The sequence below is a fragment of the Mesoplodon bidens genome (genome assembly GCF_964165515.1).
Source record: "Mesoplodon bidens genome assembly, chromosome: 8".
In the NCBI taxonomy this organism is placed as follows: Eukaryota; Metazoa; Chordata; class Mammalia; order Artiodactyla; family Ziphiidae; genus Mesoplodon; species Mesoplodon bidens.
Genome location: NC_138165.1, coordinates 9,835,161 through 9,850,902, shown reverse-complemented (window position 1 = coordinate 9,850,902; position 15,742 = coordinate 9,835,161). Strand labels below are relative to the sequence as shown.

General features: G+C 35.0%; 1 protein-coding gene across 5 annotated transcripts in view; it reads left to right on the top strand.

The window, feature by feature from the left end:
* DPP10 (dipeptidyl peptidase like 10) overlaps positions 1-15,742 on the top strand; it is a gene marked incomplete at both ends in the record, with an annotated part of 1,352,958 nt that overhangs the window by 1,286,512 nt on the left and 50,704 nt on the right. For all 5 annotated transcript variants that reach the window (XM_081242278.1, XM_081242277.1, XM_081242276.1 and 2 more), the window contains 4 exons: positions 2,727-2,818; positions 3,231-3,278; positions 6,219-6,340; positions 8,039-8,086. In XM_081242278.1, coding sequence (XP_081098404.1) covers positions 2,727-2,818; positions 3,231-3,278; positions 6,219-6,340; positions 8,039-8,086 — 310 coding nt within the window. The remainder of the gene's footprint in view (positions 1-2,726; positions 2,819-3,230; positions 3,279-6,218; positions 6,341-8,038; positions 8,087-15,742) is intronic.

The window sequence follows — 15,742 nt, the reverse complement described above, 5'->3', positions numbered from 1 at the left end:
CGTCCCACAATCTCTCTAATTTGTACATATATATGTAATTAGATTAGCATTTATATTTTTAGTAATCAAATATTAATTTTTAAATTATAAAAGTCTACCCCCAGAAAAGAAGGATAAATAAGAACCAAATGAAGAAAAGTTTTTTCTATGTGACGAGAATAGGGTGAGATCAAGACTTCTGTCAATGTATATATACACATATTTATACTTTATTTTTGACCATGTACATATTTTAAAATAAAAAGAATGAGGATATCAAAGCTTAAATTGAAATACTAAGAGAAGATAATGCACCTAAATGTAAATCAAACTGTTACGAATTTTAATTGAGGTGTGACTAGGAACACACACATACACATACACACAGAGAACATATGGACATCTGTCTGGCTGCCTATCTATCTCCTCTGAAAAGGTCCAGAACTAATAACATTAGAGTAGTAATGAGCACACCTAAGCCCAGATCTTGATATCTAAATATCATAATCCAGTAGAAAATATTCCTTGGAGAAATTATTGATCATGGATATGGGAGATAAGAAGTGATCTTAGAACATCTTACTGTGCAGAAAACAAGGAAGTGCTCTAAAACTAACATAATCATTTCCAAAGAATAGAGAGGTTAGCTTGAAGGGGTCCCACTAACCAAAGTTTGTCAATTTCAGCATCATAAAGAATGACAACAACAACAACAAAATAACAGTAATGGAATGTAACACGTCAGGTTAAAAATGTTTATAATAGTATGAGGAAGAGGGAGATAAAGAGAATGAACACATGTGAGGGGGAAAAAGTAGGGAAAGTTCTTTTTACAGACGAATACCACCTAATAAATATAGAATGGATGTTAGTTAGAAAATCACTTCCAAATGATAATTTGCTCAGGGAAAGGTCATGAATGGATACCAAAACTACTGAGTGGAAAGTTCATGGAGGAAAAGCTATTCATGTAATGTGCAAGCGTCATCCCACTTTTAACTACAGGGCAAAATGTACTTTACAGTGAACATATATCAGTTACCTTGTAAACAGCATTGTTAAGAGTGGGAAGAAGTGTAATGGTGTGTCTCCTAATATGAAGCATAAGAGGTATCCAATATCGCCTATATAATATTCTTGCCAAAAATATTAGCCTAAATTATATCATTTTAAAAAATCAGATAAATCAAAAATGCTCTACGTATCAGATCACTGGACCAAGAGTCTTAAAAATGGTCAGTGTGGACTACCCTGGCGGTCCAGTGGTTAAGACTCCACCCTTCCAATGAAGGGGACACAGGTTCAGTCCCTGGTCAGGGAAATTCCACATGCCACATGCCACAGCAATCGCCACCCCCAAAATGGTCAATGTTGTAGAACTCAAGAAAAGATAGGATAACTTTTACTTTAAAAGAGACTAAAGAGGTGACAACCCAAAGCAATTATGTAGATAGGTAGATATGTAGATAGATAGAAAGATAGATATAGATATATAGATATGGAGATATTTGGGTTACTTAGGGCAGTGTGGAAATTAGAATACATACTATATATTTATATGATATTAATATTGTTATTCATAGGTATGATATGTAATTTGCTTATATGAGAAAATACTGTTAATTTTGAGAGATGTATACTGAAATATTTAGAGCTGGAATAGTCTGATGCTTTCAACTTCCTTTCATATGATTTAGCATATTAAGAAAGGGGGAGGGCAAATATTCAAAATGTTAATGTTTGGTGAATCTAGGTAACGGTTTTATGGGTATTCATGTACTATGCATTAACCTTTCTGTAGATTTGAATATTTTCTTAAAAATAAAGGAAGTGAATGAGATACAGTTTCACACTCATTAGTTTGACAAAAAATTAAATAGTCTGATGAAATTAACTATTGGTGAGGAAGTGGAGAAAATGTGGAGCAACAGAAACTCACATTGCTAGTAGATTCTAAATCGGCACAACTTTGGAAAATAATGTCACTATTGAGTTAGGTAGGAGACATTTATCTTTTGACCAAGCAATCCCATTTATGTGTTCATCTCAAGAAAATCCTGCCACATGCACCGGGAGACATTAATAAAACTGTTCATAGACAACTTGTTTTTAAGAGCAAAAATTTGGAAAAACTCAAATGTCAAAAAATAAATAAATTTTACTGTATTCATACATACAATAAAATGCCATATAGCAGTGAAAATAAACTATGGCTACAAGGGTCACTGTGATCTCAGAAATAAATTATTGATGATCTCATCAATAATGATGATATTTAATGATCTCAGAAATAAATTATTGAGTGAAAATAGCAAATCATATAGCAATGCACCTCTGTAAAGGTTAAAATAATATAACAGAATCTATTTGGAATGAAGTTTGTTTGAAATATTTTATTTAAAGCTTTCCAAACTGCATAGCTGTCTATCATTTAGATGAGAGTTAACAAGGTCCTGTGTCTGTACCAAATGCCCAGATGACTTCCTATGTCAAGATGATGATGCACACGTAATCCTCACCTGGAGATGTTTTTCTGAACGGTTTTCCTACAGCATAGGAATAAAGGCACCATCTTACCTACATCTATGTTTATGCACATGTGGATATATTCTTAAGATTGAAAATTAGAAACTCAACATTAGCTGAGAACTAAAGAATTAAAAGTGACACAGGCGGTTTGTACTTTTGTGCTGACCAGAGATGCTATTTAAATAAGAAGAAAATCAATATATTTTATTTCTTTGCAGAGTAAAAGTGAGCAAATTACTGTGCGGCATCTGACATCAGGAAACTGGGAAGTGATAAAGATCCTGGCGTACGATGAAACGACGCAAAAAATGTGAGTGTTTTTGGTTCTCTAGTCAGGTTGGAAGTCACTGTTGTCAAAAGCAATCTTTTCTGCTAGATTTATATTTTGCTTACCATGGTCCTAGTCCAAGTAGCCTGGCCATGTAAAGAACAACCTTTTCTTTAAGATTCCTCCTATACTTCACGCAGAGAGATCCTTAGACAGTTGCACAGACGCACGCACACACACACACACACACACTCAGAGAGACTGAGAGAGATCATGGGAAAGTGTGACAATATTTTAAGAAAAAAATATGTGTTTCCCAAATGGATCAAGTCCTGCCGTTAAATAATAGAAGAGCTCTTGCCTGTTCTTTGACAGTTTGAAAATTCAGGTGAAAACTCGGTGTGGCAAAAATTGCTTGGTGCCTGATGTTTGTGTTGTTTTCTTTCATTGGCAGTTACTTTCTGAGCACCGAGTCGTCTCCCAGAGGGAGGCAGCTGTACAGGTAAGCAATGTGAGAGGATCTTCCTGCACAGGTAGATTCCTCAGGGGCCATCTACACAGCATAATGATGGGATGGAGAAATCTGAAGTTTCATTTTTGGTATGGCTAGGAGACAACCAACTCAGTATGACAAAACCCCACACTCTTAGCCCAGTCCCTCAGCTCTGGACCACTGTGAACCTAAAGAGTTGGAACTGAAATGGAGACCATCGTATTCCTCCTTTATTTTTTTCCTCATTTGTTTTTACAGTCTCAAAATATCTTTTTTTTTTTTTGAGGCTTCCTTTTCTCAACTACCCACATCACAGGCATTTACATATTTTTCCCAGTAGGCTTTTCTTGTGCTACGCCTCATTTATATTTTCAGGGCATTAATATTGTACACATGTTATGTATTCCCGAACAAAATAAAAGCATTGTGAACATTTAGTAGAGTGGATCAAGTGCCAGTTTCTCTCCCACCCCCCCATAATGTGTATAATCCATTGATTGTTATTTAACCAGGAATGGTCCTTGCTTACTAAAATAAAGCAGTGGATGGGGACTATTTTCATCTGTCCAATTTTCCCGGATGAAAAGTTATATTCATAAAAGGGGTTAAGGTCATACCTATTTAGTATGAAAAATGTCTCCTCACTCAGAAAGCTTTCACCAGGACCTCCCAAGAATGATTTTTTTTTTTTTGGTCTGGCAAGCAACTTACAATTATAGACTCATATACACGTTCTAATTTACATTTCACAGATCCATTTTTAAAGTGTTAAAACTGCCATGGCATATTCTCAGTGGAAATTCATCATGTTTGAAGAAGTGTCACCAACGATTCTTACCAAGTAGCCTAGACTTTCCCTTGAGAGTAAAAATGCATGTTTCAAGTACCTTAACTCTCTCTAATTCATCCACACACTCTTATTTATGCATAAATTGTTTTCATCTGAAGCCAGTCTCTCCTTTTTATCACATATCCCAATATGTCATCTTCACATTCTTTGTTTTTTTTCTCTTAGAGTCTGGAACACATGTTCTCAATTCTAATGGCTTCCAAAAGAAGAACAGCTGTTTATTTAAAGAGAATGATTCTAATTTTGGTTTAGTGGTCTTGGTTAAAGTAATGGTCACTTTCTCTTTTTGGTTACCTGAAGCTTATCTTTCTTGAAACTTATACTGTAGTTAATATTGGCAGTCAAGAACAATCCTTTAGAGATGTGGAAATACTGGACTGATGTTTTATTTTTCTCATTTTGTAAAACTCTTAACGAAAAATGACAGTGTCAGAAAATTAGACTCAGCTAAGTTCAGCTAGTAGAGCTGCCTCATCCTCTCTCTCCTCCCTTTATTAGCCTAAAATGTGATTTGAATCACAGTGAGTTCTTAGATTTGTGTGCTTGTCTTATGTCCCCAGTGACTGAGGCAGAGCAGTACAAAAGTCAATATATCTATGACCTGTACTAGTGCAGAGGGCTGTGTTATAAAGAAAATATAGTACCGATAAATCTCCCTTTAAATGGCTCATCAAGTGCCAGTTTGCTTGACTGTAAGATAATCTTAGTGTTTGACCCAGAAAACTCAATCATTGTCTTGTCCAGGCTATAAAAATAATAATTGGTTGATCTAATTTATGGGATTAGATGCTTCTGCAGAATCAGAACTACTACATATTCAGTGTCATTATTTTGTCCAAAATGTGCTTTTCTCTATTTTAGTAATTTCATAATCCAAATAATGAGAAAATACCAACATAATTTTTAGGAAACTTGGATCTGAAAAATTATATGGAAGAGTAGAGAGAGAAAAGGTTTTAAATTCTAGTTATGTCACTAAATAGCTGTGACTAATAGTGACTGGCACACATTCATAGTTTCTGTGGTGATAGTTGTGCAACATTGTGAATGTAATTAATGACATTGAACCATATACTTGAAAAATGGTTAAAATGTTGAATGTTGTTTTACGTATATACCACAATTTAAAAGAAAAAAAATGGGTATGATTTGTCATAATGGTGAAACTAGCTAATGTGTTTAAATGCCTAGTATATTAATCACCTTGACTAGGAAAGGAAAATTTTGGAATATGAGCCCAAAATGTTTCAAATGTGAAGCTGTGACTTTGTGAACTATACTATACTATACCATGTGTTTTGTTCCAAAATGAAATTGAGAATATTTTGTCCAGCCAAGTTTTAAAAAATGTATCATCAACAGTGTTTTCATTTAGCAGCATAGATAATTTACAATTAATCTCTATTTACAAAATAAATGAATCTATACATGAAATTTAACTTTGGGTTACTATTTCAACCCCTCTAACCTTAAGCACCATTGTTTGTAAAATAAAGAGATGAGTGCTTTTCTCTTTATCTGTCTCCTTGATGTCTCAAAGTATGTATGAGCATTAACATTATATATATTATCATACAAAAATAGCTTTTCTTTTCCAAAAATTCAGTGCTACTATTTAGTGGGAAAAATCTGGCACTAATATCAAAATCTAATGTTGAATTTAGGAAATCATGAGCTTTTTATATGTGTGTGACTTGTGAAAACATTAGTTCTTGCAACTAATATTATTGTTGGTGACTTTATGCTTGTCTCTGTGGGTAATTTCTTTTAAGACTTTACAAAGAAATATCTATAAAAATATAAATAAGAATGTTATATTGCATCCTGTGAAAATCAGTTTCTTTGTAAGCATACATACATATTACATTCATATAGGTGTGCATAATTTTAATTTTATTACAGAGAAGAAAAATGAGTATGTCTTAACATTAGTAATGGGAATTGACTTTGTTTGCATTTTTATGGTAAGTCATAATTTACAAGGAACCTCAGCTAAGTAATGCTATAGCTTCTTTGTTTATGTCAATATTTAAATATAGATACCACACATTCAAGGACCTGGAATGGTAGCATTTCTAACTTTCTTTTTCTTTCCCCAGTGCTTCTACTGAAGGATTATTGAATCGTCAATGCATTTCATGTAACTTTATGAAAGAACAATGTACATATTTTGGTGCCAGTTTTAGTCCCATGAATCAACATTTCTTATTACTCTGTAAAGGTAATAGATGATTTCTGATAAAATTTATTTTATTCATTTTATTTGATCAGTATCTGTTACTATCATTAATAATGATTACCCTAGCTGTATGATTTGATATTCTTAGTTTATGTAAGTTTTTGTTAAAAAGTTATAAATTAGGGGTTAATTGAGATAGAAATTGTATCCATTACTTTATTTAAAAGATAGAAATTGGGAGTAAGTCAATATGTGCACATACACATGATCAATAAGTGCTGTTTGACATGGACCTTTTAAAAAAGTGAATAAACATATTTACATCAGCAAAGTCAAGCTAGAATAGTAAACTAATTTACCTAGACATTAGGAAAAGCAATAGTTTCCTTATTAAAATAATGGCTTGGTTGTTAAGAAATTTAGGATCTATAGAAATTTAGTTCCCAGGGTCTAGTCCCCTTCAATTTTGAGAAATTATGTTCACCCCAATTATTTCTTCTATCTGGTAACAGTATGCTATAGCCTTACATAGTAGTATGGTAACTCTAGGTTGTACTGATAGGAATCACTGTCCCTTTAATAGGATACTGTATTTCCCAGAGATGAAATGGGAGATGTCCTCTTATAATGTTATGGATTGAGTGCTACTGCTTCAGCTTGTACCTTACACATTCGTGTTTTAAGACACCATGAGGAAGAGACCAATACTTTTTAGTTATTTTCCTCTTGACATCTGAAATAAAGTAATCAAAAAGGAGAAGTACTTGTTGGATAACACCAGAGGAAAACCATTAGACCCCTAGACAGAGTTCCTTAGAGAAGTGAAGTTTTAAGATAACATCTTATGGTTACACTTGAATTATCCAGTATATTTGAAATAATTAACAATTCCAGGTAATGTATTTTTAAAAGTAATATATAATAAGTTCCAAGTTTTAATTTATCTTGTGGGTGAAATTTTTTTTTGCTTTTATTTTTTAAAATTTTAGAATTTTATTTTATTTATTTTTTTATACAGCAGGTTCTTATTGTTTATCTGTTTTATGCATATTAATGTATATATACATGTCAATCCCCATCTCCCAGTTCATCCCACCACCGCCACCCCCCCACCACTTTCCCCCCTTGGTGTCCATACGTTTGTTCTCTACATCTGTGTCTCTATTTCTGCCCTGCAAACCGGGCTCTAGAGCACAGCCTCAGTAGTTGTGGTGCACGGATTTGGTTGCTCCGTGGCATGTGGGATCTTCCCAGACCAGGGCTTGAACCCTTGTCTCCTGCATTGGCAGGTGGATTCTTAACCACTGTGCCAAAATACCTCTAATATACATGCATTCTTTCTTTCTTGGCTAAGTGGTAATAGAATTTAATCTTGGATGAGTGGATGAGGGTTGTGAATCAACTTTCTGAACATCAGTGATGATTCTATAAAAGACTAGATAAAAAGAGAGTAGAGTGCATAAGATTGGCTAAAACCATAGAACTATAGAAGTATAGGGCATTTTGGAGAAGGGAGAATTGTAACAGTAATCCTGCAAATAGTTTCTTTCCCCGTATATTCTTACTTCTCTGAATAAAATATCCATAGAAAGGAATGAAATCTAATAATCAGGTTTCTGTTTCATTATGTTTTAACTATGAAATGCTTATATTTGGAAAAAAGAACTCTATCATGTAATCTTCCAGTAGTTATTACTTAGATGTCTTTAAAATGTTTATACATACATTTCTAAAATTTAGGTCCAGGGGTTCCAGTGGTCAGCCTACATGGCACGGACAACCCAGCAAGTAAGTACATGAACACAACATCATGGTTGGCATTGGTCCTTAGTATTATATTATTTATTCTGACTGTTGTACTCTATAGAGCCTTCTTCAAAGGAGGCCCCAGCCTGGGGAAAGTAGCATAGGCACCATCAACTTGACCTTTGTGTAAGAGAAACATTAAAGCAAATGGTTTGAGCCATGTTACAATTGGAGTTGGTTCTTATATGCCTGAAATAGGCTATCTACTGAATCTTAATGGAATGAGGAGTGATTGATGAGACTCATTTAGATATATTTCAGCCTACTGGCCCCTTATATTCTGGTTCATTCTTTCTTGAGCCTCATATAGATTATTCCTCCAGAGCAACAAATTTGCTTTTGGGAAAAATTATTCAATTGTCCATCATCTGTTGAGTGAGGACTTACTTTATCAGGCAATATGACAGAGACTGGGTGTTCATTGCTAGTAAGATGCGGTCAGTGTGTTTAAGAACTTTAATAGTAGAGTGTATAAATACAAACATGGCTGAGCTGATCTTAAAAATGAATAGCCAGGTTGCTTCCTGCCTCCATGTTTCCTTCTTTTCATCTATCCTTCTTTTCCTTCTTTCATTTAAAAACTTTATTTAATCAACACTCTCATGCTCTAATGATTTACCATAATCTAGTAAATGAGGCTTATATTTATTAACATATTTACTCCTCAGAACACCCCCGATGTTGTTAATTTTATTATCCTCTTTTAACAGATGAGGGAATTGAGCCACAAAGAGGTTAAAAAACTTGGCTAGAGTCACTCTAATGTAATAGGTGGCAGAGCCAGGAATCAAATAAGATCGTCTGACTCCAGAATAGGGTTTATTATCACTACCATACAATGGCAGCTCATTCTACTGTGTTTTTGTCTGTCTCATCACATACTTAGGTTTAAGTAGTACCCTTACTTAAATGCTTTGACTTAAAGGAGAGACAGGCATAAAAGTAAAATGTTGAATGACAAATATCATTTTTAGAGGACACAGAAAGACATTTTATACTCTTCAAATACCACCATATGGAGACTTCCTGCCTATTCTAGAGAAAGACAAAACTCCTAAATAGTTATGGAGTTCTGTGTGGTTGGAAATCAGTTAGCACATCTTTTAGTTTCTTCTTAGTGTAAATCCTAAAGTGGTTATGGTAAGCAAATTAAATCTGTTGAATATTAACACTAATGGCAACAATAATGATAACAAATACAGTTTATTTGATAAAATAGAAATAAGGTTGAATTTCACAGATAGAAATATTAGTGTATAAAGTGAGTCCACCACATACCTTTTGTGGATATAATCTCATAGAATCAATTTCCTTGTAAAAAAATAGCAAATGAATTTTCTGTGAGGATGAGATACATTTGCAACATAGGAGACACTCAATAAACAACAACTATTTGTGTTACATTGCATATTCTGCCAAAATGATATATTTTTTAAATCCTCAACCTGACTTTAATTAATTTTATTCTAGTGTTAAAAGGCAATGTTGTTTTCTAATAACTTTTGTTGCAAATCGTGACACACTTTCCTCTGAGGGAAATCTTTCTGATTTTCTCATTTATAAGTGAATTCTGATAGTCTCAGGATCAAGAAAAACAAAAAGGGCTGTGAACAGTGATCAGGTGCTTAATTTTCTTTTCAAAAGACAATTATTTATTGAGATAAAATTTACATTTGATTGCAAGTAAATCTTTGGGTTAATGGATCTTCAGGTTAATATTCATTAAACTAATGAATCAGTCATAACTCATTTTGGGGCCACACGAAATAGAATAAAGCATGAAAAGTATATTGAAAAATGAAAATATTTAACAAACATGGAAAACCTTTAAACCACCAGTTATCAAAGAAATGCAAAGTAAAACACTGCCAAGTAATTTTTCCTAACAAATTAATAACATCAAAAAATTTACATTGCGAATGAGGATATAACGAGGCTCTCACAAAATGCTGGTAGAAATATAAATTACAGCAAATCTTTCGGAAAAAAATAACTCAACCATAAGCATTAAATCCTTTATATCTATTTACCCTATATTTTTCCTTTTAATAGTTTATACTGAAGAGATATTTAATTATAATGTGATGGATTGAGTGCTACTGCTTCAGCTGGTACCTTACACATTCATGTTTTAAGACACCATGAGGAAGAGACCAATACTTTTTCTTTTTAGTTATTTTTCTCTTGACATCTGAAATAAAGTAATCAAAAAAGAGAAGTAGTCAAAAAAGAGAGAAAATTATAACCATGTTACTGATGCTAGTGAAAAAACATAATAAAAATAATAAAAGGGGGTGATTTGTAAATAAACTTTAATGGAATACTGATTTGTGCCCTGAATATCTTCCATTTGTCTCTTCAGAGCCACTCTTAACTGTTATTCTCTCCCATGGTCTCTACCCCAGCAGGAGTTTGTACTGATGACTTAAGTTCTGCTGCCATTTGGCTGCCAATTGGATCCAGCTGAAGTGAATCCTATAGGTAACTGAAGAGAGGCAGAAAAGTGACTTTGGAGTCTGTATTTCTCCAGTGCTATCCCTGTGGAGTCACCTAAGCTGCTCTGACTCTTGGGTGAAGGTCACTGTGGATCTTTCATGCAACCAACTCCAAGTAACTGCTCTCTCCTCTTGACCTGCTGGCCTAGCCCTTGCCATAAGCCCTGGGTTATGGTACTACCCCTTATGACCTCCCTGCCCTTTGTCCTATATTTGTAAATACTCCTTTATTAAAATTTCATCAAATTGTTCTAATAGAGTTCTAATAGAGTTCCCCACTAGGATTAAAAATAAAAATACGTTTTAAAAAGTCAATTCTTCAAAACTGTTTAAGCTATACTTCTAAGTGATTAAGGAGTTCAAATATTTATGCCACTTAAACAAAATTATTTGAAAATGCATATTAAAATTCCAGAAGACAATATTTGGAAACAGTAAAAGTCTTGTATTTGCCTGGCAGCCTTTCAGTTGATTTTTTGTTCTTTTTTCTTAAGTATTTTCCTTATGTTCTATAATGAATATATATTACCTTTATAATGAAAAAGAAACCCTTCATTAAAATGTTCAGTGACGAGATTGGTTCAAGATGGCAGAGTAGAAGGACATGCTCTCACTCCCTCTTTCGAGAATGCCAGAATCACAACTAACTGCTGAACAGTCATTGACAGGAAGACATTGGAACTCACCGAAAAAGATACCCCACATCCAAAGACAAAGGAGAAGCCTCAGTGAAATGGTAGGAAGGGCACAATCACAATAAAATCAAATCTGATAACTGCTGGGTGGGTGACTCACAAACTGGAGAACACTTATACTACAGAAGTCCACCCACTGGAGTGAAGGTTCTGAGACCCACGTCAGGCTTTCCAACCTGGGGGTCCGGCAACGGGAGGAGGAATTCCTAGAGAATCAGACTTTGAAGACTAGCGGGATTTGATGCAGGACTTCGACAGGACTGGGGCACACACAAAGTAGTGTGTGCATTGGAACCCAGGGGAAAGAGCAGTGACCCCATAGGAGACTGAACCAGACCTACCTGCTAGTGTTGGAGGGTCTCCTGCAGAGGCAGGGGGTGGCTGTGCCTCACTGTGAGGACAAGGACACTGGCAGCAGAAGTTCTGGGAAGAACTCCTTGATGTGAGCCCTCCCGGAGTCCACCATTAGCTCCAACAAACAGCCCAGCTAGGCTCCAGTGTTAGGTCACCTCAGGCCAAACAACCAACAGGAAGGGAACCCAGCCCCACCCATCAGCAGACAAGTGGATTAAAGTTTTACTGAGCTCTGCCCACCAGAGCAACATCCAGCTCTACCCACCACCAGTCTCTGCCATCAGGAAACTTGCACAAGCCTCATAGATAGCCTCATCCACCAGAGGGCAGACAGCAGAATCAAGAAGAATTACAATCCTGCAGCCTATGGAACAAAAACCACATTCACAGAAAGATAGACAAGATGAAAAGGCAGAGGGCTATGTTCCAGATGAAGGAACAAGATAAAACCCCAGAAAAACTAAATGAAATGGAGATAAGCAATCTTTCAGAAAGAGAATTCAGAATAATGATAGTGAAGATGACCCAGGACCTCAGAAAAAGAATGGAGGCAAAGATCGAGAAGATGCAAGAAATGTTTAACAAAGACCCAGAAGAATAAACAAAAAAACAAAGATGAACAATACAATAACTGAAATGAAAACTACAGTAGAAGGAATCAATAGAAGAATAACTGAGGCAGAAGAACGGATAAGAGACCTGGAAGACAGAATGTTGGAATTCACTGCTGCGGAACAGAATAAAGAAAAAAGAATGAAAAGAAATGAAGACAGCCTAAGAGACCTCTGGGACAACATTAAACACAACAACATTCACGTTATAGGGGTCCCAGAAGGAGAAGAGAGAGAGAAAGAACCTGAGAAAATATTTGAAGAGATTATAGTTAAAAACTTCCCTAACATGGAAAAGGAAGTAGCCACCCAAGTCCAGGAAGTACAGAGAGTGCCATATGGGATAAATCCAAGGAGAAACACAGTGAGACACATAGTAATCAAACTGGCAAAAATTAAAGACAAAGAAAAATTATTGAAAGCAGCAAGGGAAAAATGACAATTACATACAAGGGAACTCTGATAAGGTTAACAGCTGATTTCTCAGCAGAAACTCTACAAGCCAGAAGGGAGTGGCATGCTATACTTAAAGTGATGAAAGGGAAGAACCTACAACCAAGATTACTCTACCCAGCAAGGACCTCATCCAGATTCGATGAAGAAATCAAAAGCTTTACAGACAAGCAAAAGCTAAGAGAATTCAGCCCCACCAAACCAGCTCTACAACAAATGCTAACAGAACTCCTCTAAGTGGGAAACACAAGAGAAGAAAAGGACCTACAAAAACAAACCCAAAACAATTAAGAAAATGGTCATAGGAACATACATATCAATAATTACCTTAAACGTGAATGGATTAAATGCTCCAACCAAAAGACACAGGCTTGCTGAATGGATACAAAGACAAGACCCCTATATATGCTGTCTACAAGAGACCCACTTCAGACCTAGGGACACATACAGACTGAAAGTGAGTAGATGGAAAAAGATATTCCACGCAAATGGAAATCAAAAGAAAGCTGGAGTAGCAATACTCATATCAGATAAAAGAGACTTTAAAAATAAAGAATGTTACAAGAGACAAAGAAGGACACTACATAATGATCAAGGGATCAATCCAAGAAGAAGATATAACAATTGTAAATATTTATGCACCCAACATAGGAGCACCTCAATACATAAGGCAAATACTAACAGCCATAAAAGGGGAAATCGACAGTAACACACACATAGTAGGGGACTTCAACACCCCACTTTCACCAATGTACAGATCATCCAAACAGAAAATTAATAAGGAAACACAAGCTTTAAATGCCACAATAGACCAGATAGATTTAATTGATATTTCTAGGACATTCCATCCAAAAACAGTAGATTTTACTTTCTCTCAAGTGTGCATGGAACATTTTCCATGATAGATCATATCTTGGGTCACAAATCAAGCCATAGTAAATTTAAGAAAATTGAAATCATATCAAGCATCTTTTCTGACCACAACGCTATGAGATTAGAAATCAATTACAGGGGAAAAAATGTAAAAAACACAAACACATGGAAGCTAAACAATACGTTACTAAATAACCAAGAGATCACTGAAGAGATCAAAGAGGAAAGCAAAAAATACTTAGAGACAAATGACAATGAAAACATGCTGATGCAAAACCTATGGGATACAGCAAAAGCAGTTCTAAGAGGGAAGTTTATAGCTATACAAGCCTACCTCAAGAAACAAGAAAAATCTCAATTAAACAATCTAATGTTACATCTAAAGGAACTAGAGAAAGAAGAACAAACAAAACCCAAAGTTAGCAGAAAGAAGGAAATCATAAAGATCAGAGCAGAAATAAATGAAATAGAAACAAAGAAAACAATAGCAAGAATCAATAAAACTAAAAGATGGTTCCTTGAGAAAGAAAACAAAATTGATAAACCATTAGCCAGACTCACCAAACAAAGAGGGAGAGGACTCAAATCAATAAAATTAGAAATGAAAAAGGATAAGTTACAACAGACACTGCAGAAATACAAAGCATTCTAAGAGACTACTACAAGCAACTCTATGCCAATAAAATGGACAACCTGGAAGAAATGGACAAATTCTTAGAAAGGTATACCCTTCCAAGACTGAACCAGGAAGAAATAGAAAATATGAACAGACCAATTACAAGTAATGAAATTGAAACTGTGATTAAAAATCTTCCAACAAACAAAAGCCCAGGAACAGATGGCTTCACAGTTGAATTCTATCAAACATTTAGAGAAGAGCTAACACCCATCCCTCTTAAACTCTTCCAAAAAAATTGCAGAGGAAAGAACTCTCACAATCTCATTCTATGAGGCCACCATCACCCTGATACCAAAACCAGACAAAGATACTACAAAAATAGAAAATTATAGACCAATATCACTGATGAATATAGATGCAAAAATCCTCAACAATATACTAGCAAAAAGAATCCAACAACACATTAAAAGGATCATAACCACGTTCAAGTGGGATTATCCAAGGGATGCAAGGATTCTTCAATATATGCAAATCAATCAATGTGATACACCATATTAACAAATTGAAGAATAAAAACCATATGATCATCTCAATAAATGCAGAAAAAGCTTTTGACAAAATTCAACACCCATTTATGATAAAAACTCTCCAGAAAGTGGGCATAGAGGGAACTTACCTCAACATAATACAGGCCATATATGACAAACCCACAGCAAACATCATTCTCAATGGTGAAAAACTGAAAGCAATTCCTGTAAGATCAGAAACAAGAGAAGGATGTCCACTGTCTCCACTATTATTCAACATAGCTTTGGAAGTCCTAGCCATGGCAATCAGAGAAGAAAAAGAAATAAAAGGAATACAAATTGGAAAAGAAGCAGTAAAATTGTCACTGTTTGCAGATGACATGATACTATACATGGAGAATCCTAAAGATGCCACCAGAAAACTGCTAGAGCTAATCAATGAATTTGGTAAAGTAGCAGGATACAAAATTAATGCACAGAAATCTCTTGCATTCCTATACACTAATGATGAAAAATCTGAAAGAGAAATTAAGGAAACACTTCCATTTACCCTTGCAACAAAAAGAATAAAATACCTAGGAATAAACCTACCTAGGGAGACAAAAGACCTGTAAGCAGAAAACTGTAAGACACTGATGAAAGAAATTAAAGATGATACCAACAGATGGAGAAATATACCATGTTCTTGGATTGGGAGAATCAATATTGTGGAAATGACTATACTACCCAAAGCAATCTACAGGTTCAATGCAATCCCTATCAAATTACCGATGGCATTTTTTACAGAACTAGAACAGAAAATCTTAAAATTTGTATGGAGACACAAACGACCTCGAATAGCCAAAACAGTCTTGAGGGAAAAAAACGGAGCTGGAGGAATCAGACTCCCTGACTTCAGACTGTACTACAAGCTTCAATAATCAAGACAATATGGTACTGACACAAAAACAGAAATATAGACCAATTGAACAGGATGGAAAGCCCAGAGATAAACCCACGCACCTATCATCA